This window comes from Cricetulus griseus, assembly GCF_003668045.3.
Source record: "Cricetulus griseus strain 17A/GY chromosome 1 unlocalized genomic scaffold, alternate assembly CriGri-PICRH-1.0 chr1_0, whole genome shotgun sequence".
Classification (NCBI taxonomy): Eukaryota; Metazoa; Chordata; class Mammalia; order Rodentia; family Cricetidae; genus Cricetulus; species Cricetulus griseus.
The window spans coordinates 40,937,444-40,962,150 of NW_023276806.1; the positions used below are offsets into that span (position 1 = coordinate 40,937,444).

The 24,707-nt window shown below is 37.5% G+C and overlaps 1 protein-coding gene across 2 annotated transcripts in view; it reads left to right on the plus strand.

Moving 5' to 3' along the window:
- The window catches only part of Plppr4 (phospholipid phosphatase related 4), a 34,959-nt gene extending 14,328 nt beyond the window's left edge, over positions 1-20,631 (plus strand). Inside the window, exons 2-7 of one of the 2 annotated variants that reach the window (XM_027395598.2) lie at positions 5,522-5,707; positions 11,255-11,384; positions 14,622-14,817; positions 16,344-16,401; positions 17,114-17,287; positions 19,303-20,631. In XM_027395598.2, the coding sequence (XP_027251399.1) occupies positions 5,522-5,707; positions 11,255-11,384; positions 14,622-14,817; positions 16,344-16,401; positions 17,114-17,287; positions 19,303-20,631 (2,073 nt within the window). The remainder of the gene's footprint in view (positions 1-5,521; positions 5,708-11,254; positions 11,385-14,621; positions 14,818-16,343; positions 16,402-17,113; positions 17,288-19,302) is intronic. The other variant, XM_035452033.1, reaches the window with a different exon arrangement.
- Positions 20,632-24,707: the final 4,076 nt, after the last annotated feature.

The window sequence follows — 24,707 nt, forward strand, 5'->3', positions numbered from 1 at the left end:
CTCTTCCTAGGAAATGAACCTGCTTGCCCTACTGCTTGGATTACAAATTCCTGAAACCAGCCTTTATTGCTTTCTCTTCTCCAATGACCATCCACTGAATTCCTGTCATGTCTCTATAACTACAACCATAACTAGTGGGCTCTCTATAGCTCTAGTTCTGTGCCATATAACAGCCATCCCCTCTCTTGGCTGGACAGCTAGGTCTACCCTGAATCCACTGGAATTCAAGTCACTTGAACTGGAAAGTTCCTCCCTCCACCATTTAATTTGAGCTGTGCACTTAAAAAAATGTCTTGCACCTGTTATATGTGGATCCACATTTTGCTTATAGTAATTTTGCAAATATTCTTTTTATCTGCCTTCCTTATCTAGGAAAATATCTGTGACATTAAGGCCTCTGTTTAATCATAACCTGAGCACTGACTTGTGTGATCAGGTAGGCTCTCAATAGATATTTATTAAAGAAAAACAGTAAGCAAGTCACCCAACTGTGCTGTGTATATTAAGTGGCTTTTTTTGGAGATGGTGCCACCGCTTCAAGAGGATCTTCTGGATTCTGAATCCACCATGACCATAAAATCATCCCTACACAGGAACTAAGATATGTTCCACCATCTGGAGAGCAAACTACCCAATGGGGAGTAACCATGTCATTAATATTGGCATGTTAGAAACAATCAAGTTATCTGTCCTAGATCAGATGCCATGGTGGATTGCATAAATATGTCACTAACGCTGATATGTAACTAAAGATTTGGATTTTTAAAACTGAAATAAGAAAAATCAACATTACACAGCACATGTGATCTTTTAAAGTAACTTCCTTTCCCTTGGTCCTGTTTTTCAAAAGTTACCACTATATTTTCTTTTAAATTGCTCTATCATTCTCACTCACAAGTTCCTTAGCACATAGTAATTATGAGAATCAATCTGTTCTTTGTGAAAACCACTTTTCTACTGTTCAGGTAATTTTCCTTCTGAGTACTACTGCAAAAAGCAGGTTGACTCACACTGTTTTCTTAGCTACATCACAATTAAAGAATAAAATATCTGTACTTGTCTTTGTATAGAGTTTTAAATCCTCAAGATCTCATTTTAAGTGCTATCAAAATATCTGTAACTTTTCCTATTATGTGCATATAAAATCCTATGTATGTTTTCCCAAATTAGCACATCTCATCTGTTAACTTTCTTAAATTCAAAAGCAACTTCTGTTGCTAAGCATCCAAAGATGAAAAGACACTTCTGATGACAAGCATTACAGAAAAAAAATGTGATTTAATCCACTGCACTTGCATGGTAAAAGGCAAGAGTTGATGAAAAGGAAAAAAACTAAATGACCTTTTAAGTAATAAATGGAGACACTGGCATCAAATGGATAGAAAATTATTCCTGATTTTGAAAAGAAGTAAGGTATTGAGACAGGCTTCTACTGGAACACAGATAACTATTACACAGCTACAAAAATTGGCTAATGTAAGAAAGACAAAAGACCTAGATACTAGTAATACAAATTATTTTAATTCATATGTTAACTTATTATTTGTGTGTACCAATGAGTGTGCATCTATTTGGAAGTTGTTCTTATATTAGCAACCACTAATGGCAATATAGAAAATATTATTACACCACGGCCTGAAGATTTTAGTTTGGGAAATCATCAGATGAATTCTAAATATCCATTACAGATAATTAATTAATTAATAATTAATAGAGCCAGCATGTAAAAAACAGGTGCTTGGTAATTAAGGTGAGAATCAAGAAGTATAAGCAGTATATTGCTAACATTATGCAACTATATTGGACAACTTCAGACAGCAGCCATCTCTTATCTGCAGAGATCCCATTCCAGGAACACCCGAGGCTTAGGATAAAGTTTAACTTAGGAATTAGGCACAGGAAGAGACGAGTAACTCTAATAATAAATCTGGACATTTATCACCTCTTGTAATAAAATTTGTTGTAAGCTTTTTCAATTTTATCCATAGATTTTCTGCTTAATATTTTTAAATCACAGGTAACTGAAGTCACAGATAAAAAGTTGTGAATAAGGGGACCAAAGTACTAATCCCTCTCCCAGGTACTGTATCATCTTGTTTATAATTTCTTCTTGTCAACTGACCAGTGGTAATGAGTTCTCCCAGCATAGCTAATTTCATAGATAAGGAAACTGAAATTAAAGGAGCACTTCTAATGTCATCTGTGGTACAAAGGGACCTACTGGTACTAAAACATCCTAGTCACTTGAAAGCCACCCGACTCCACTGCTTCTACTGCATCAGCAAACTTCTAAGCATTCTTTCCCTTTTTCTCATGCACACACATTGGAAATACCTTCATTCTTTGGCTATGTCTTTGCTAACACAGTTGAGCATGGGCTACATGTAATCAGACATAAACATCCAATGGGGGAGTATGTCTCTGCTAAATAAGGCCAACTTTATGTTCAGATGAATTATATTGGTAAAATTTTGCTCACTTATAAGTTCGTAAGCATTTAAAAATGGGATAAGGAAGCATCTTCAACAAATGGTGCTAGCATAACTGGATACTGACGTGTAGAAAACTGCAGATAGATCTGTATCTATCTCCATGCACAAAACTTAAGTCCAAAAGGATCAAAGACCTCAATACAAATCCAGCCACACTGAACCTCTTAGAACAGAAAGTGGGAAATACCCTTGAATGAATTGGTACAGGAGACTACTTTGTGAACATAATACCAGTAGCACAGACACTGAGATCAACAATTAATAAATGGGACCTCCTGAAACTGAGAAGCTTCTGTAGGGCAAAGGACACAGTCACAAGACAAAATGGCAACCCACAGAATAGGATAAACTCTTCACCAACCCCACATCTGACTAAGGGCTGATTTCCAAAATATACAAAGAACTCAAGAAGCTAGTTACTGACCTCCCCTCCATCCCACCCCTAGAGAGAGCAAGGCCTTCCATGAGGGGTCATCAAAGTCTGACACCTTATTTGGGGCAAGGCCTAGGCCCTCTGCCATATATCTAGGCTAAGAGACAGTATCCTTCCATAGGGAATGGGCTCCCAAAGCCCATTCATTCACTAGAGATAAATACTGGTTCCACTGCAAGAGGCCCCGTAAACTGCCCAGACCTCCCAATTGACACCCACATTCAGGGGCCTGGTTCAGTCCTATGCTGGTTTCCCAGATGTCCATGAGCTCCTACTTGGTCAGGTCAGCTGTTTCTGTGGGTTTCCCCAGTATGGTCTTGACCCCTTTGCTCATCACTCTTTCCTCTCTACAACTGGATTCCAAGAGTTTGGCTCAGTGCTTGACTATGAATCTCTGCTTCAGCTTCCATCAGCTACTGGATGAAGGCTCTATGATGGCATTTAAGGTAGTCATCAATCTCATTATAGGAGAAGGGCATTTAAGGTAGCCTCTCCACTATTGCTTAGGTTCTTAGTTGGGGTCATCTTTATGGATCCCTGAACATTTCCCTAGTGTCAGATTTCTCTTTAGACATTTAATGGCCCCCTCTGTTATGGTATCTCTTTTCTTGCCCTCATTCTCTATTCTTCCCCTGACTCTATCTTCCTGGTCCCTCATGTTCTCTCACCCCTTCCCCTTCCTTCCACCTCCATCTGCCCTCCCCCGATGCTCCCAATTAGCTCAGAAGATCTTGTCCCTTTCCCATTCTCTGGGGGTCCAGGCATGTCTCTCTTAGGCTCCTCCTTGTTTCCCAGCCTCTCTGGGGTTGTGGATTGTGGTTTGTAGGCTGATAATCCTTTGCTCTATGTCTAAAATCCACTTATGAGTGAGCACACACCATGCTTGTCTTTCTTTGTCTGGGTTACCTCACTCAGGATGGTTTCTTCTAGTTCCAGTCATTTGCCTGAGAATTTCAAGGTTTCTTTCTTTTTTTTTTTTTTTTTTTTTTTTTTTTTTGCTGAGTAGAACTCCATTGTGTAAATATACAGCATTTTCTTCATCCATTGAGGGGCATCTAGGTTGCTTCCAGGTTCTGGCTATTACAAATAATGCTGCTATGAATGTAGTTAAACAGGTGTCCTTATGGTATGAATGTGCATTCTTTGGGTATATGCCTAAGAGTGGAATTGCTGGATCTTGAGGTAGGCCGATTCCCAGTTTATTGCACAGATAGTGGGGATCAAACTCAGATCCTTACCTGTGCAGAAAAGCAGTATACTGACTGAGCCACTTCTCAATGCCAAACTAAACATTTTTGAATGATACATGAGTATGTATTGTTAGTTTTGGCAGGACTGCTATTAAGCAAAGAATTCACGTGTTCTAGAGAATTGGGAGTATCTCACTCCCTAGGCTTTTCCCCCTGAATGGCCAAGCATGATTACCTAACACCTCTGTAGTGAGAACCTGGAGAATTATAGGTTGAATGAAAGAATCAATTCACAAATTATATAAAATTTATGGTTAGAAACTACATTGTGATTGGTTTAAGGGTAGCCAAACAGATGGTCAATGAAATTAAAATTTCAGATAAACAATGAATAATTTTCAATGTGTTTCTCAATCATTGAGTGAGATAGTCTTATAATAAAAATTAGTAATTGCAATCTAAAATTTTTATTTCACTGGATAGTGTGCATTTTTTTGCTTAATCTTGTAACTCCAATATACTTACCATAATACATTAAAGTTTACACATTTATTCAGTTAATCACTTACTGATAAGTGGTTATAGGCCACTAAATACTAAATGATGTATTGAATATTACCATGTACATGTAATAGTTTTATGCTCCAGGGACTCAACAATAAATGACATTGGCAGATTTTTACTTCCTTAAGTCTTTATTACATTGGTAGTTTGTAGCAGATGAAAACTAAATAAGTTAATTGCTAGCTTTTCTAGCATAATGTTAATTGTCAAAGTAATTTTGTTTATAAGTACTATTAAGAAAAATCAAGCTAGATGACAAGGTTGAGGATGGATCAAAGGCAACCATGGCTAGAAGGTACAGGACAGTTCCACTAATTGAGGATAAATATCCTTCATGAAATGAGTTATGGAAAGGACATGAAAGGAAAAGGAGCCACAGATGCAAAGGACATTGGGCAGGAGTAATTCCTCTCACAGGAAAATATCAAGAACCATCTGGGCGTGTTTAGCAGCAAATTGAGGAGTGATAGAACTGTGGCACCAGAAGAGTCAGACTCCGAAACAAAGGCCAAATATTGAAGAAAGTTCCATTCCATGGTGTAGCTATTGGATTTTGTTCATGTTAGACATTTGGATTTGGTTCAGGTGAGAATGGCAGCCAGCAGGATGCTTAAGGTGGGGAATGACAAGGGAGAGCAGCCTGGCAAGGCAGATAATGGCAGATAACTAGGAAGCATACTGTGAATGTCAAACCCACAGCACTTTATGAATGCATTTTAGTCTGCCCCACAGTGGGGCCATGACAGAAGGGGAAAATTCCACCAGTTTCTATCTTCAAGATGTACCAATTCTATTTGTCCTATTTACAAAAATAGACTGTATCCTGTGTCTTTCACCCTCAGTTACCAATATTGGCATCATCTGTGGTTAGCCTCTATTTCCTGGAACTCACAGATGTCTTCAAACCTGTGCACTCTGGATTCAGCTGCTATGACCGGAGTCTTAGCATGCCGTACATTGAGCCAACCCAGGAGGCCATCCCATTCCTCATGTTGCTTAGCTTGGCTTTTGCTGGACCTGCAATTACGGTAAGAATTGACCCCCAATTTTATTGTTTAGTCCCAGAGAACAAAAGATGATCCAGTTTGTGTAGCTAGCAAGTGTGATAGATAGATAGATAGATAGATAGATAGATAGATAGATAGACAGATAGACGAACTCTAACCCATTGGACTGGGAAAATCTTGTCTTTGGAATATATTGCATATATTGAAATTATCATGTAGTTGATTGCTTAAAAATGTTGGCATTTAAAGTTTTAAAAAATTTACACAATTTCCAAAATGATGTTTAATTTTATATATCATTATGAGAAAAGATTTTCTAATTAGACAATTCTTCTTAATGTAAACTATTATATTGCTGGTATACTTTTAATTGATCTAGTTCTCATGTGTTGGTTTACTATTCGAATTCCAGAAAGTTGAAAATAAACAATTATATACGCATCAGATTCCCTCCTCAAAAATTATTTTAATAACATTTATAGGTTCAGTTTTACTAAATTAGTACTTTATGCTGATATAAGCATACCAACTGTAAAGAGCTCAAACTCACCTTCTGGTCATACATGCATACTTGCTACACACACACACACACACACACACACACACACACACACACACACACGTCTGCGCATGGATAGATAGATAGACATACAGAATGAGATCCTTCAGATTCACAACAGGAATGTGCATTTTAAAAACATGTACATTAAAAAATGCCCCAATCTACCAGAAGTGAATTAAAACATAGTTGTTTTTAGTTTTAAACTTTACTATAAAAATGTTGCAAAAAGAAAATCTCATGCTAAAATTATACACACTAAAGACTATACAGCTCAGTGAGTTTCTTCTTGTTTTGTTGTTGTTGTTTGTTTTCATAACCCAGAAATACTCTGTTTTCTAGTTAGAACGAAACAACAATCGTTATATCCTCTTTCATAATGAATGCATTTTCATTGTCTGCATTCAGTCAGTCCTCACCCCCTGGTATTTAACTTTCTTTGCTCTCTTTACTGCATGACATACTGTACCAAAAGCACATTTGTTTACTTATGCGCAGGTGTTACTAACTAGATTCTTCATGTGAGGGAAAGCGTGTGGTTTTACTTTCTCAGAATGTGTGACATTGCTTAATGTTGTAATTCTAAGTTCATTTATTTACCTACAAACTTTGTGAATGTATGTTTCTTTAGAGCTGAATAATATTCCATTTTATGTACATATAACTTTTCAATATCCATTCACCTGTTGATGGACGACTAAGCTGATTCTGATTTTTCATTATAGTGAAAAAGCAGCAATAAATACTAGTGTACAAGTATCTCTAGGGTATGGTATGGATTTCTCTGGATATATGCCCAGAAATAAACATTAGAGTCATATTGTGGTTCTAATTTTTATTATGAGAAATCGCCAAATGACTTCCACAATGGCTGTATTTTTTTTTTGCCTCCACCAACAGCAAATAAGGCTTCCCTCTCTCCACATCTTCTCTAATAAATATTTCTTGTCACATTTATTGCTGATAGCCACTCTGACTAAGGAAAAATAGTATTTTAAGGTAATTTTAATTTTCATATTTCTGATAGCTGGGAATACCGAGCACTTTAAAAATAGTTGTTAACCACCTATGTTTCTCTTTTTGAAAATTATCTAATCAGTTCATTTGCCTACTTGTTCATTGACTATGGTTAGCTAGATATGCCAGGCCTAGATAGTGGCAAGCTCCATTCTCTGTGTTGTGATCCAGGCAAACCTGGCCACACCTCTCATCCACCTGTGCATGGCAGGTGTATTTACCCTGGATCTTTAAAAGAAAGGTTCCACCCACTTCTGTTCTCTTGCCCAGTTTCCTGCTATTCCCCTGAGGCAGACAGGACTTTTCTTGTCTCCCTCTTCTCTTCTGTAGTTTCTCTGTCTCTGTGCCTCTTTACCACTTTTATCTTTCCTTCCCCCTCCCATGCTTTCTAATAAAACTTCTCACTAAGCTCTGATGTCCTGGAATGTCTGTTCCCCATCTTGGTCACCCATACCTGCCATGGAATCCAGCAAGGATCCCCACACACTTTATTATAACACTCTGACATAAAGAAGGCTTTATTTATACAAGCAAGAATCACCACAATTGGCAGTTTTATTTCCTTGGTATTTAGTTTCTAAACAGTTGTTTTAGTGTGTTGCTACACATCACAAATAGCATGTTTTAAGTAAATCTTTAATAAATAAGGTGAGCAAACCCTGCTGCCGTTTCTTCTGCTCCCACATTACTAGCCTACAGGTCAAGAACCATGTTTCCAGGGTGGCATTGTTTTCTTATGCCAGAGGAGCCTTTGCTCATCTCTAGCTCTTTAATTACACTCATGAATGGTGAACAAGTGTTATTAAATTAAAAGGACACTTAAATGGGTCTTTCATAAGACTCTCTGATGCACTGACCTTTTTAGTTTTGGTACATCAGCAATTTTTAAAAGGCTTCTTTGTAGACTTTCTAAACTCTTTACTTGAGTAACCACGACCCTGTATTCAAAGTACCACCCCTAAGTAAATAATAACATGCTATTTATATTATAAATACATTTAATAAACTATTTGGATAAAATAATTGAAGTCTGATTTAGTCACTTTGTGAATTAATGGTATTTGAGTTCCAATGAATTCAGTATCCAATTAGAAGTATTTATGATGTACTTGGAAGTAGAGAGAGCTTTTTAATATATTACATTTCTTCAAATAGTAACAGATTCCTGCCATTTTGCTTAGTCATTTGGCGATAGCAGAAAAAGTATATTTGCTTTAAACCTATCATATCAGAAAACATTTCTTAGTCAGAGTACAGTACATGGATTTAATCAATGTGTCTGTAATAAAATGCATAAAGTATTACTTGGCTATTAGGTATGACTCTGGCAAAAAGACTCTTTATATGCAATAATTTGAATAATTCACATTTTATAGTCACAAAAGTGTTTATTCACTAAGCTACGAGTGAATAAACACCCAGTCACTTGCAAAATATCTGATTTCAATGTACCCTATCAGGAACAATTATCATATGATGCTTCCTCTCCTGACATTGTTTCATATGTTGGGAACAATGAACTTGCCCTCATCGTAGAATTCTTATTTCTTTTGAATCCCTTGGGACACATCACAAAGTCTCAATATACAAGTTAGGGATGCTTCCTAGGACATTGGTGTTTGAAGACCTAAGAAATCAGTGGAGATATACCACCTTGTCCTTCCACAGAGCAGACAAGAGGAGCCCAGGGCCACCTCCTTCCATGGGGGCATGTCTGTAGGGCCTCCATCCTGCCATGTGCCTCTTAATGTAAAGAGAAGCAAATCAGGAACTATTTGTGTTTGAGGATGGACCACCATCCCTTGGAGACTTCCAAGGCATCAGTGACTTCTTTCCTTCCACAGCGGTTTCATAGGCCTTGAGTAAATAACTCAGTATTGAGATGAACTGTGTAATTGTTGACATATGATAGTATCTGACACCTCTCTCTCTCCACATATATAGAATTCTACTGGATTTGTTCTGATTACGTTGTTCTTTCTAATTTTCAGGCCTTTCACATAAATAAGAGCTCTTTTCAACATTGATTCCATGGCATGTAGAGTCATTGTAACCTCACTACAAAAATTACTTCCCTAACTCCTACATCCTTCCCATATCCTAAGAGTGAAAATTAACAGACTCTCATCTTTGACCATCAAAGATACTGATTTTCTTCTCATCTTTGTAGCTGAATAAACTTATTACAAAATTTGGATCTTCTGGGGAAGAAAAGAAGCTCTAACTTGTTTGGGCTAGGTTTTTAGAGCCCCCTGGTGTGAGGGGAGGGGCTACACAGAATAGAGAGCCTGGGGTATTTCCAGGTCTAATTTGAAGTAACACTGTCTGAAAACATTAGTCAAAAAGCATAAATAGTTCATTCAGCATTGAAAAATGAGATAAATTCCTCTCTACTATTTCTGTACTGAGTAACTGTAAAAGAGTTATCAATGTGATATTTGTTTGCCTTATCTTCAGAGTTCATTGAAGAACACTATATGAAAAACTTGTGTACAAATTGAGTCATTACAATTATATGCATACAACATCACATGTATAGCTAAATATAGCTGAGAGTTATAATTTTAAGCATTTTATAAAACAAATAAAAGATTTTAATGAGAGCTTAGACGCTCACCCAGAAACATCTAACGTTAACCATTGTTCAATCCTGAGTATATTCATAATCATTACAGTGATATGATCTGCTATATCTGAGGGACTATTAATCTCTTGAAACCCTCAACTCCACACATTTATGAAACCACTACCTAATATGACACAAATTTATTAGGGATAATACTCTCAAATATTTGAAATCTTTTTGATAAATAAAAGTCATAAATTCAAATCTTGCGTGTATTATATATAATAAGCAGCAACTCAGATTTCTCCAGTAGTTAGCAAAGTAAAAATCATCAACACAAATCCCATGTAAAAATGAGAATGACTAAGAAGTGATTCTTCTCTTGGGAGTTCCTAATCAAAGGAGAGACTGTAAAGTGAATGTGTATTATGCAATTCAAAGAGCTACTCAAAGGAAAAGACACAGTACCAAGGAAGCATTATAGAGGGTGATGAAATTCATGTTAGGGTAAGAAAATTAAAAAGAAAAAAAAGTTCTTGAATGAAAGCACACCTAAATAATATGGAATTCCTTTGCTAATGTTGTACTTCTTAAAGTCCCACAGCAAAATCCATTATTTATAGCTTAAAATACTCCTTTACTTCAGTGTGGTTCTTCATCTACTGTGAACATGCACTCTGAAAGACTATCCCTCAGAAAGGCTACCAGCTTTTCTAGAATCTCTTGTCATCTGCATTCTCCAATAGATAGCCATCCATTATGGGGCTTTTTAAAGTCTAAATTAAGTTAAAAATCTTTAATATAGCACAATTAACATTAAATACTCAAATCATTTGCAGTGCCTACATTTTTGAGTACTTAGCAGCTACATATGAGTGGCCCTTACTATATTAACTAACAGAAGATATAGTTCCATCCCTACAGAAATATCTGTGGAATGGCTACATTCAATAGTACTACCTAAACATGCTTTCCCCACATTTTTCCTTCTGCTAAATTAACAATTGTTTTGTTAAGCAAATTTGTTTGTTAAATGTTCCTGATCCTAATGCTATACTTACTTGATTCTTCTAAGGTATCTAGGATTGATGTCAAGATTCTCAAAGTTAGAACAGAATCACTGGGTGCCATGCTCAAAATGCCAACGGCTGATTGTTGTAATCAAATTGAAATTCTGAGATATTCTCACACCTTTGACCAATGCACAGGAATAAACAAGATACAGCCAGACTTCTTCACGATGCCACATTGCTTATTTCTCACTGCTTATTTAATTCTCAGAATAAATTGCTTACATTTCTGAAGTGCTGAGAAAAATTCATCTTCTCTTTGTTGAATTGGCAATGTGTGAAAGGATGGCGCATAGTTTATACTTGTTAGGTGTAGGTATAGTGACACTCTTGCTGACACCATGTGACCTTTGCAGATCATGGTGGGAGAAGGGATTCTATACTGCTGCCTTTCCAAAAGAAGAAATGGAGCTGGACTGGAACCCAACATCAATGCTGGGGGCTGCAACTTCAACTCCTTTCTCAGAAGAGCCGTCAGATTTGTTGGTGGGTGTAAGGAGCCAAAAAGAAAGGAAATGCTTTTCTGCACAGAAATACAATGTCTAATTACAGATATTAAACCCTTAAAGCTGTAATTTAGATGTATATGTTCAGTGTGTGATGAGTTTTACGTTATACAGGAAGCCGTTTTTTTAAAAAACAGAATCTAGGATCTCTGTCGAAAATGTGTTATTTAGAGTCATGGCCTTGGTTTTGTGAGCTAGCACACCACACATTTCAGGGCATTATGCCAAACTCCAGTTGAAGCATAAATTTACTTTAAAGTAGTTACACAAAGTGTATGTTTTAGGTTTTTATTTTTTCCTGGGGGAGAAGGAAAGAGTAAGGGCAAGTTCCATGTAGTCCTGGTTGGCCTCAAACTAACTATGTTGCTGAGGTTGGCCTTGAATTCCCAAGCCCCCTGCTTCTACCTCCAAAGTGCTAGGATAACAGGTGAGTGGCACCATACTCCATTTTGTTTTCTTTTGTTTTTTTAAATGGAAAATAAATGTCAACAAGCTATTATTAATTGAAAATGCTTCAGAAATTAATTTATTCACATAAGTGAGTCTGTTTCTTAGTGGGTTCATCCAGAAATCACTGTACATGGAAATGTCACCCTAGACTGCTGCATGCTGGTTATTATTTCTTATCCCCAACACTCACTTTACATTTTTTAATGAATCTATAAGAAAACTACAGGTCTGACAAAGCAAATATCCAAATCATACTAAATCCTAAATCAAATTAGCATGGGACTAGCTTAATGTAGTGTGAGTCACAGACACCTTTTTTACTTTTTGTCACTGATTTAAATGGTCATCTACAGTACCAGACAGCAACCTGAGTGTTTTATATTCATCCCAGTAAGTCAATATAATGTTATTTATGTGTATAGCATGTCAGCATAAAGGAATTGGTAGCTTATGATAGTACCTCATAAATAATCACATGAAATTTTCTCTCCCTTGACTGGCTCTGAATCATCCCCTTTGAATCATGCTCTTTGACGATTTCTTCATTGTTTTGCTTTGCTTTTCAAGACAGGGTTTCTCTGTGTAGCTTTGAAGCCTGTCCTGGAACTCACTCTGTAGATCAGGATGGCCTCGAACTCACAGAGATATGCCTGCCTCAGCCTCCCAAGTGCCACCACCTTCCAGCTGAAGATATCTTCTTACCATTATATTGATACAGTTATAATAAAACAGTTGCCCCATTAACAACATTTGAGGCAAGGAAATAGAACCCCAAGAAATAAAGCTGAACTCAAAGAAATGTTGCCATAATAGAATAGAATGCTATGGACAAAGAAGAAGCGTAAACTCTGAAATGCTGTCAACAGCCTCATCTTCCCTGGGCCAACAGAGTATCATTTTCATTTTCTGAAGGTAAAATAAGTTGACTCCCTTCTGATTCAATCTTTACCTGGACCACACAAATCTCAGATCACACTACCTGCTCTTTGTTTCCAACACACTGTGATCTATCTACATCATGTTAATAATGAATCCTAAGGGAGCTGGAGAGGTGTCTCAATAGAGTGCTGCTCTTCCAAAGGACTGGAGTTTGGCTCCCAGACAGAACCCACCTTAGGCAGTTTACAACTGACTGAAACTCCAGTTCTGAGGGATCTGACACCTCCCCGCTGTTCCCTATGATATTGTCACACTAATATGCATACTCACAAACCTACACATAAAGATGTTAAAAAAGAATAGACCCTATGTGTGCATCTAGGAACTGGAATGCAGAGAAGCTTCTCTTGAAATGAATCTCTAGTGTAATTGGAAGAGGAACTGATGATGCTGTAAGGATTAGAGGACAACCACTAGAGAAGAAAACTGAAAATTAGTGCAATGCAGCCCTCTTGGACTGGAGGTAGTGAAGGAATGCCTCTCAGAATGATTTTTGTGGGTGTCTCATGAGTTAGTATTCAAACAATGGAGTCAGAATGAATGCAGGGAGTCAAGACAGCCTGGGAAGTACTCTGACAAGTTCTAAATCACCTATATCTTAGAAGGAACTGCTCACAAGATGAGCCAAGCAAGTGTCTTCAAACAAGCATAGAATCTGAGGATTCATAATTTAAGAATATAAAATTGAATATTTGGCAGGAAATATAAGAACATCATCACCAAATGAGGCAGCTCCCACAGCTACCCAGGCTGTAACTGCTGTTAGCATTTTTATCAGCCCTGTGCTTTATGAAGAATGAGAATGGATTCTGTAGGGTTTAACAATTGCACCTAGAATTAGAGACCAAGGTGAGAAAAGAGTCCTAACAACTCAGAAATGCTCAGAACTTTTAAATTCTTATTTTTAAATTTTTGTTGTGTACAATTTATTACAAATTTAAGTAACTTTATTAAAATTGTTCTTTGATGATTTTATGCATACATTTAAGGCATAGTGACTACTTTCACCACCTGATTCACTTTTATCTCCTTCCCATCCCTGTCAACTCCTCCTCTTCCCTAAAAGCTGTTTTCCACACTACTGAACTATTTAGCTGCCGATGGATTAGAGGGAGTGCAGTCTTTGTCTTAGCTGCAAGTCCACCAGGTTCCAATGAACACATTCAAATCCATGATCACACAGATAGCCCTGAGTAAATTCAGATGATCACAAAACAAATAATATATTGAACATATATTTTAACATAGACCATTTTTAATTCTGTCACATTTCTCATATTCTGTCCCCTCCTAATCATTCATCAACTTTCCCCAAATAGATGGCAACTGACCCATGGTAAATCATGTAAAGAACTGACTTTAGACACTGCAGGTATGACACATAAGTTAAGAATACACACTGCTCTTGCAGAGGACCTAAGTTCAGTTTCTAGCACCCACATCTGGCCACTCACCACTGCCTATAACTCCATCTCTGTAACTCCAACACTCTCTTCTGTACTCTGCAGGCACCTGTACTAACAGATGTGCAGCCCTACACACAGAAGCATTTAATTGAAAGTAAATATTTATATATAAAAGATTTTACCTAATTAACAAGAGTGACTATAGTATATTACTAATCAGGAAATTCTCATTGTACTATTTTGCCCCTAAATAACAACTTAGATGTTTAGAAATCTCCCATATTGCCTCTCAAATGCTCTTAGAGAAAAAGACAGCACATTATAAGTTCAACATATTAGTGTGCAATAAACATGCTTGACACTATTGTACACTCAACCGTTAGCCATCAACTTTGTAACAGTGTTTTCCATTTTGCTTCTAGGTGTCCATGTGTTTGGGCTATGCTCCACAGCTCTCATTACAGATATCATACAGCTATCCACAGGATATCAGGCACCATACTTTCTGACTGTGTGCAAGCCAAACTACACCTCTCTGAATGTATCCTGCAAAGAAAATTCCTACATCGTGGAAGATATTTGTTCAGGATCTGACCTCACAGTTATCAACAGCGGCAGGTTGAAAACAGAACTCTATAACTAATCCATGTCAATGCCTGTGTCCAGCATCATTGCACCATCCAAACATGCCATGTTCAGTCACAGTCATCTGTATTTTACTCATATTTTCAATGCAACAATCAATTCAATGATATAAAACAGAGATCTGATAGAGACTTGTTCAAAATACTTCTCTTATTATCTCCAAATTTCAGTTTCACATTCTTAATGCAAGTCTCCTTTTACTGAACCCATATTTTGTATTCTATCACAATTGGGTTAGGATATTAATGATCCATTTATTATAGCAGTCAGACAATATGTATATTGTACTCATTTAAGTCAAATACAAAAGTCTGTGTTACATCTCTTATGTAAATTTTGCTTTTGCTCAAGTTTGCAAAGGTATAACATTTGTTGTGGTTGAATCTTTTTTATTTGAATGAACACAGAAATGTTAAACAGCTCCTGACTTTACATTTCAGAAAGTTAAGGACATGAAAACACAAGAAACTACTAATATATTAAGTCGTTTTCAGTCAGCAAAGTAAAATAAACATAAGACAAGAGAAAGTTTCTGAGATGCTCAAAAAATTAGAGAGATGCAAAACACTAAATAATTATTATGAAAATTGGATTTATTATTGATGATTTTTCAACAAAGCAAATTCCCATGGACCACTCAGTAATTTTGCATCTATGTTGAAGAACTATGCCCTGTATTCTTTCTCAAAACTTCCACATTTTCTTGCCTGTGTTGAATAGCAAGTGTTAAATAATTTGAAAACCAATAGTATAACTGACTTTTTTTCCTTGCTTTTATTCCATTGAAAGAAATTTCTAATCCTTTTTCTGTGTGCCCTTTTCTGTGTGTGTTCCACTGACCAGTGTTCCAAGTGAAACTTGTTCCCTAAGTTGTTTAACTTAAGAAAATGTTGTGTTGTTTAAGAAGTGATAGTCACATTTAATTGGGCTAAGCAGAGAAAGTTTGTTAAAATAGGACTTTTCCATACAGCTTAGAATTTAAAAGTACATTAAGATCTCCTGGTATAGGAAAATAATTTCATTACTTAATGTAATGAAACTGTTTTTGGAGCACACACACACACACACACACACACACACACACACACGCACACGCACACGCACACGCACACGCACACGCACACACACACACACACACAAAAGCCCTACATTTTATGAACTTTAACAAGGAATTGATATAATTGTAACCAAAACATAGTTGTTTTCCAACTCATTTCAGACATCATCTCACACGTCCCTTTGCCAACCTCATACTTATTTTCTAGTTCCTTTCATTTTAATTTTTACTAAAAAGTACATTCCTGCTAATATTCATGGAGACCAGCAGTGCTCCTGAGGGTAGTAAATCACTCTGGCTTTCTCTGTAAACTAAATGTAAATTAAGGTTATGGTTTCTTGCTTTGTGGCCTTAAGTTGAACATCTTGCCCAGCCTTCTTTAGATGATGGCTGGCAGCCCATTTAAACTAAAGTGCATAATTTGGTTGTCTTCCTTTGACAGAAAGTCATTCCCGTCCCAACACGCGACCCTTGCTGCCTTTGCTGCCGTATATGTGTCGGTAAGTAATGGTCTCCTTGCTAAATTATGACCCGTAGAAAAGCCAAGGAATAAGTGTTTTCCCCAGATGACTAATGAGATTATAACTTAGTTCTGCTTCTCTTTAATACAATAGCATCTAAAGCAATTATCAGATGCTACTTTTAAAAAAAAAGTAGAATCAAAGAATTTTTCCAGTGAGTCATAATACTTGCTTAACCTTGGATCATTTTCATGCAATACTTTGTGGGAAGATATTTATGAGATGCATGAATGTGACAAAAACCAAAACCAAAGGGCTTTTATTAGGTAAGTGTACAAAAACAGAGACAGGGACACAGCTTTCAGTAATTATGTAACCATAGTGAGTTCTAGGTCGCTGTCAATTTGACAAGTGTTACACAATGAAGAGTTCTTGTGTTTGATTGACAACACCACCTGAATAGTCTTTTGTGAGACAAACATACTGAAATTGTGTGGTATATAGGCTAAATCTATTCCTTCATTGTTTTTCAAACTTTCCTGTGATTAAATAAGAGCTTTGCTGTTTATTTTATGAATGTTGCCATGCATTTCCATCCTTAGCATGTTGAGAACTTAGCCATGGCAAGGGGAATGGGTGGAAGTATGTCAAGTGTATCAGCCAGGCTTTTGAGTTGAGCTTCTCACTTGCTTAGACTTTTCAAACACAGTGGCCTTCCAAGCACACTTAACTCACATCTTTTATTTTAAAGATGTACTTCAATTCCACGTTAACTGACTCATCCAAGCTCCTGAAACCACTCTTGGTCTTCACATTTATTATCTGTGGAATCATCTGCGGGCTGACACGGATAACTCAGTATAAGAACCACCCAGTCGACGTCTATTGTGGCTTTTTAATAGGAGGAGGAATCGCCCTGTATTTGGTAAATAGCATTATTAATACTTGGTGAAGTGCAGCTTAATGTGGAAAGGCATGTATAGAATATTTTGTGCAATAATAAGTTACTCATGGTGTATTTTATATTCATGAGAAAATCTTAGCTTGCATCTTCACTCTAATCCAAATTATACTCTACTTCCAATAAAATGATTTAATGAGTTCTTCTTATGAGCCACGGTTAATTGTCAATTGTTATATTATATTCTTAAAGAAAGCACACAGAAAGAAATACCATGTTTACTGAAATTTCGAACATAAGGAAAGTGAATGCAAGTAAAAGGAATAGTGAAGGTTTAGTGAAAGTTGCTATAATTTTCACAACACAAATGTAGCACTTTCCTGAATGTAACTATGTTCCAACTAACAGTGAATTTTTAACCATTTTTAAACTCTCAATCATGTTAAATATCTTCAGGATGAGTATCTGCATGATAAGGAAGCTCATAGTGCCTATTGAACTCAGTCATGCATCCATCCTTTCATCATTCATCTTAATTATTCAATATCTACTCATTGTTATCCACTATAAAGCAAAGGAAAACAATCCTTCACCCACTCGTAGTGTAAAGACAAACACCAGCATAGATGGTCACAACATGCTTGGTAATAGAATGTGGTTCCTTGAGAATAGGAAATTGCCAAGGGAACATCAGGAAGCCTTTCTAGATATGATATGGTTTAGAAATATTTTAAGGTAAAGAAAGTAGAAAGCTCATTCAAGAGGAAGGGATTATCAAACAAAGAGATAGACATCTGGAATATCAATTGGACGGAAGGGGAAGTGTTGGAATAAAAAATGATGACCAAATTTATAACTTGGAAGACTGGACTTATCGTGACCACATTAGTAGACCATGTAAATAATCAAGCTAACAGATTGCTGGATAGAAAGGCATTTGAGGAGTTCATGATGAATTAATGGGCATTTGAGTAGTTGTGTCTGAAGGAAAGAAGAGGCACGAGTACTTTGGAAGCCAGGGGCATTACTTACAGAAGTATCATTGTAGTTATTTAAGGTGTGAGGGAGAGGCAGTGGGAGGGGGGAAGGAGGGAGGGAGAGAGGGAAAGAGATTTGATTTGATTCCAGTTGCACCTTGTGCCCTGAAATTGGAACATTGTCATTCCTGAGCACATGCTTCTCCTCAGTGTCAAGCATTCTATAAAAGACTTAAACCATGAAATTGCATTACCTAGACTTAACAAGTAGACCCAGCCACCTTCAATTGAAATTAGCTCACAGACAGACTCAGGATCTCTGGAAATCCAGCAGGCATTAGATCTGTAACCAGGGTAACAGATATGAAACTGAAATTTAACCTTTTCAAAATCTAAAACAAATAAAAATTGATGGACTAAGTATGAAGACAAAATTAAATAAAATTTGCCCCACATTTGGTATAAAGCAATAATTTAATCCGACTTTCCCACTTGAAGGGGTCAGGTTTAAAGAAGACAGGCAAGACTGAAGGCAGTGTGACTTGCAACAATGTATGTCCCTGCTCTCATTTTTCAAACCCCACACAGTGTTTTTATGAATGATCCCTTGTTCTATATTTCGTGCAGCTCCTCTGCTTGCCATCAGGAGGTATGATTGAAAATGAAAGGGAACATAAATCATTCAAGCCTCTTGGGCTGTCACTCAAAAAGAAGCTACTAGTCCAAAAAAAAAATAAAAATAAATAATGAATAGCTTTGGAAGGCAGAAAAATGTCCTTATTTCTCTCATTGTCTATCTTTTATTTTCAAAACACACAGAGTATGACAACAGCATCTGGTGGGACTGAAATGAATCAAACCTATTTCTTAGCAATTAGTTCCGTGATCTAGATAGTTACAAGCTACCCCCAGGAGTAATTGCACTTTCTTCACTGTTTTATTGGTTTGTGGGCTTATGCAGAGTACCTACCTCAGTTGTGTGCTCCCTTGGGCATTCTAAGGGAAACGTGATTAATGGTGACTTATAGTGTGTGATGTTTGTTGTTTTCCCTCGAACACCAGGGCCTGTATGCTGTGGGGAATTTTCTGCCTAGTGAAGACAGTATGCTCCAGCAGAGAGATGCCCTCAGGTCACTGACAGACCTCAATCAAGACCCCAGCAGGGTTCTATCAGCTAAAAATGGTAGCAGCAGTGATGGAATTGCTCACACAGAGGGCATCCTCAACCGAAATCACAGGGATGCAAGCTCCTTAACAAATCTCAAGAGGGCCAACGCTGACGTAGAAATCATCACTCCTCGGAGCCCCATGGGGAAGGAGAGCATGGTGACCTTCAGCAACACACTGCCCAGAGCCAACACACCCTCGGTGGAAGACCCCGTTAGAAGAAACGCGAGCATCCATGCCTCCATGGACTCTGCCAGGTCCAAGCAGCTCCTCACCCAGTGGAAGAGCAAGAACGAGAGTCGCAAGATGTCCCTGCAGGTCATGGACACTGAGCCCGAAGGTCAGTCTCCACCCAGGTCCATAGAAATGAGGTCCAGCTCAGAACCTTCGAGGGTGGGAGTGAATGGAGACCACCATGTCCCAGGCAATCAGTACCTCAAGATCCAGCCTGGCACTGTCCCTGGCTGCAACAATAGCATGCCTGGAGGGCCACGTGTGTCCATTCAGTCCCGCCCTGGCTCCTCCCAACTGGTGCACATCCCTGAGGAGACCCAGGAAAACATAAGCACCTCTCCCAAGAGTAGCTCTGCAAGGGCCAAGTGGCTGAAAGCTGCAGAGAAGACGGTGGCCTGTAACCGGAGCAATAGCCAGCCACGCATCATGCAGGTCATCGCCATGTCCAAACAACAGGGCGTGTTGCAGAGCAGCCCCAAGAATGCCGAGGGTAGCACGGTCACCTGCACAGGCTCCATCCGCTACAAAACCCTGACGGACCACGAGCCAGGCAGCATCGTGCGGGTGGAGGCCCACCCCGAGAACAACAGGCCCATCATCCAGATCCCATCCACCGAGGGTGAAGGCAGTGGCTCCTGGAAGTGGAAAGCTCCAGAGAAGGGTAGCCTGCGCCAAACCTATGAGCTCAACGACCTCAACAGGGACTCGGAAAGCTGTGAGTCCCTCAAAGACAGCTTTGGTTCTGGAGATCGCAAGAGAAGCAACATCGACAGCAACGAGCACCACCACCACGGCATCACCACCATTCGAGTGACCCCCGTGGAGGGCAGCGAGATAGGCTCAGAGACGTTGTCTGTGTCCTCCTCACGTGATTCCACCCTGCGCAGGAAGGGCAACATTATCTTGATCCCTGAAAGAAGCAACAGCCCTGAAAACACCAGAAACATCTTCTACAAAGGAACCTCCCCAACGCGGGCTTATAAGGATTGAGCGATGGCCCTTCTGCCATCATATGGGTGACCACCACCACCCTCAAGATCACACGTTTATTCTACCTGTGCTTTTTTTTTTTTTTTTTTTTTTTTTTAGTTCGGGGGTTTGTTTGTTTTTGTTTTGTTTTGTTTTGTTTAGGAGGATTTGGGAAAGCCTTCTTGCCCAACAAGATTGTTCACCATCAGTCCGGAACTCCCACTGAACTAACACAGAAATCGTGGCAATTTTACACCAAGGGAAAAGCACAAAGCAAGATCCGGATTAGTTTCATCACCTGAAAGTTCTTAAAATCCTGTCACTGAGGTTTCACAGAGGGCAGTATTAAGGCAAAGTGGCTTCCTTCAATGTATAGTATTTAACTTTCAGAATGTGCCAACTTTGATTTCTTTTTTCATTAAATTAGCTGTGGGAACCCCAAACACACAGGCTTTCCCTACAGCAGAGGCCATGCAGTATTATATATTATTCATTGTTGCTGAATCTGCACCAGAAGCGCAGTCTGGGAGGTGCTGATTATTGTAGTGCATATACCTTGTAGACTCTCAAACTCTACTTAGCTGTGAAATAGTGGTGTGCAACCCCTCGTCAGAGAAATGCTCCTTTATTCAGAAGATGTGGTAGAATAGGCCATCCTCGGCTTCCCTGTAGTGGCTCTCTCACATTGAAAAAAAAATGTTTTGAAAAAGGTTCTGAGCATTTCTTTGAAAAATGCATTTTTTAAACATCTGAAACTCTGTAGGAATGTTTTCAGTGAAAGGAAATAACTAGTTATCTGCACCATTTTTCTGCTTTTTCTTTAAGTATTGATAATACTGATTTCTGGTATTTTTAGTGAATACATTTGCATACTTCAAACATTGTTTTAGAGAATATTTTGAAATTACTGTGATTATATTTTCCATTTTATGGCTACTCCTTAGTTTATTAAGTGTTTTGAGGTTATACATATATTCTTTTATTTAAAAAATAAAAATGGCTATTTACATTCCTTGTGCAAACTACACTGCTGTGAAGTCATAAACAAGAAATCTGAGCCAAAAGTTGAGATTGTGGGTTCCATTGCCAGACATTTCTGTCAAGTTCAAAATATCTCCAACCTGATGACATAGGTTATGATGTCAGTAAGTAATCACAAAATTTCATTTTGTTCCAGTGCATTTCATTTTTGCATTATCTTTATAGTAAACTGAAGCCACAGTGGGGTGAGCTTGACTCTCTTCCCTGACATATTTGGAACGAGACACTAAGAGTAAGAATCTAGGCAAATGTCATTGATAAAATTGTCTCACATTATAAATTAAAAGTGTGTATATTCAAAATATCAGACTAGACACAGCTTTTGTGCTTAGAGTGCAATTGGAAGTTTTGGCTGCCTATTAAATTAAAAGCCTTGAGCCTAAATCAAAGGAAACCATATGACTGGTAGTGAGAAGAATACCAACAAAATATTGCAAAGTAATTTTCCAAGTTAGATATTTAAAGTATGGAGAAATATTTGGTTCCTTGAATCTGGTATTAAACATATTTATGCCATATCTTAAGGATTATAGGGTACACTTGATGATTGCCAAGAGGGGGATAAAAAAGAAACAGCAGAGCTGGTTGATCTGAACTCAGTGCAGTCTTCAATGAGAACAACAGCTGTCCAGCAAGGAAGGATCATTCATCCCATCAGTAACTTCCACATGCAAGGGCCTAAGTGTCAGGAAATCAGCTTAAACCAGCAGAATTGAAAACTCTGGCAATAAAATACAGACTCAACAGTAACCCTTCTGGCAATTCCCTTCTCAGAGAAGGAAGAGGGAGTAAAATGTTGCCTTCCCCACTTCTTACATCACCACCGTCACCATGTCCCCGCTGGCCTGGCCAGTTCCTAGAGGGAAGGGTGGACTGGTTTTAGTACTCTGAAGAAAAACCAAGCTGCAGTATTTGAGGTGCAGTATGATATTTCCTAATCTTTCCTATTTCTTAACAAAAAGATTTTAAAGTACTTCTCTAGTCATTGAATTTTTGTTCTTTACATACTATTGATATATTCTTTTTCTACTCAAAGTGCCAAAGGCTACAGTTTTTAATGACTTAACAAATTGTACCACATTGTTAAGTAAATATGATAGACACTAGAATTCAGACCTCTGCATGTATATTTGATAACGCATCTTTTATAAAAAATAAATAATTACAAAAAATTTGTTTACATTCCACTGGTACCTTAATTTAAAACAAATCAGACTAGCAGGTGTTATTTCTCCTTAGTGTTCTATTTATCTTATTTGCTAATGAGAGCACTTCTTCTTTTGTTATGCTGTGCTTTATTGATAAAATCAAGTATTGAATAAAGAGAGTTACTTATCTTTTTAAAGTAAATAAAATTATGAATATATAATATATATGAAGTATTGTGTTTAATAAAATGTTATGCAATGTTTTCCAAACTGATAAAGTTTGTAAAGTGCTATAAATGTATTTTGTTAAGTACAGATCAAAGCTATTGTGTGAGTATATTGTGCTAACATCATAGAAATAAAGATTAGATTTCTTCATCAAAACTAGAGTATTTGGGTTTTTATTTTAGATAGAATATGAATTGTTAATAACTTGTAAAAAGCTAAGGAAAAGTATAAATATGATTTGGCTAAAGTCATAGTTGATGAGAAGAAAGAGCATTGCTAAAGAAAGGAAAATTTGTCAAACTTCTTTGTTTGGAAATTTTATTTCAGGAGCCTATAGAGATTGTGCAGTGGTTAACAACACTTCCTTCTCTTCCAGAGACTCTGAGTTCAGTTCCCAGCACCCACAATAATTGGCTCACAACTGCCTATAAACTACACTCCCTTTTCCGGCCTCTTTGATCACCTACACACATATGACACACACATAAACACATACAGTTAAATAAAAATAGATCCTTTTTAAAAAGAATTTTTGTCATGCTTATTATGGGAGCTCTCTTGTACTTAGACTGACTTTTCCACTCTTCAATACCATAATATATATGTATAAAAATGAAATAAGATAGTCAAGAGGTCTTAATGAACAAAAGTAGTCAATGTACACTTCTCAATTATTGCCTTTCACACCGTTGTAGGCAGAAATGTTGCAGCTTTTCTTAACAATTGACTGTGTTTTCATTCGAGCCATAAGTGCCCACTCTCTGACTTTTACAGATCTGTATCTCATCAGAAGTAGTTAATACAAGGCTTATGCTTTAATCCAATGACTTAAGTACTATGCTTTATGAGCACAAAGTGACAATTTTCTAGAAATGTCACTAAGTTTGTGTAACTGTTGAATAACAATCATTTTCATGGATACCAAGGAGTGAGATCATTACAGCTAACAAGACAATAGCCATCGCAGACTACTATGAAATTATGGAAATATTCTGGTTTTACAAACAATATGCAGACCACAATGTGTATCTCATAGTGATTTAAGTGCAGTTTTAAACTCCATTGGTTCTTGAAATTTTCATTTCTAAATAAACTGTACCAATGATTTGGTCCTTTCTGAAGAATATCCAACACTTTATGAGTTTCTGTGGATTATCATACTATTTTACCCAGTAAGTAAAACTACTAATATGGAACCAGAAAATAACCTGCTCAAATGTCTAATTAATTTGCCCCCCACCCACACTTGGCCACAAGTTTTGGAGGAATGAATGAGTATTAGAATGCTGAGAGCCCATGTCAACCATTTTACCACATAATGCATCAAAGGAGATGATTTGTGTACTTAGGCCCCCCAGAACAAGCATCATCTTGTCAGGACTCAGGTGAGAAGCTTCTGAACTGTACACCTAAGACAATTGTCACAGCTATACCATTTCTTTCTTATATAGGTTAGGACCGTAATGGTGTTGTATTCCACACCCCAGAGCAAAAGAACAAAAAAAAATGCATTTTTGGTTGCAAATGTAATCTAGTTAATATCATTTAAAGCAAGCAAAATGAACTGAAATGTTTTAGTCTAATGGGGAAACATACCTGCTAAACAGGGAATGGTGTGTTTATGACTCTGCACTTCACTTCCTCTGGATGCTAAAGGTGTGTCCTGCATTCATTTGGTAA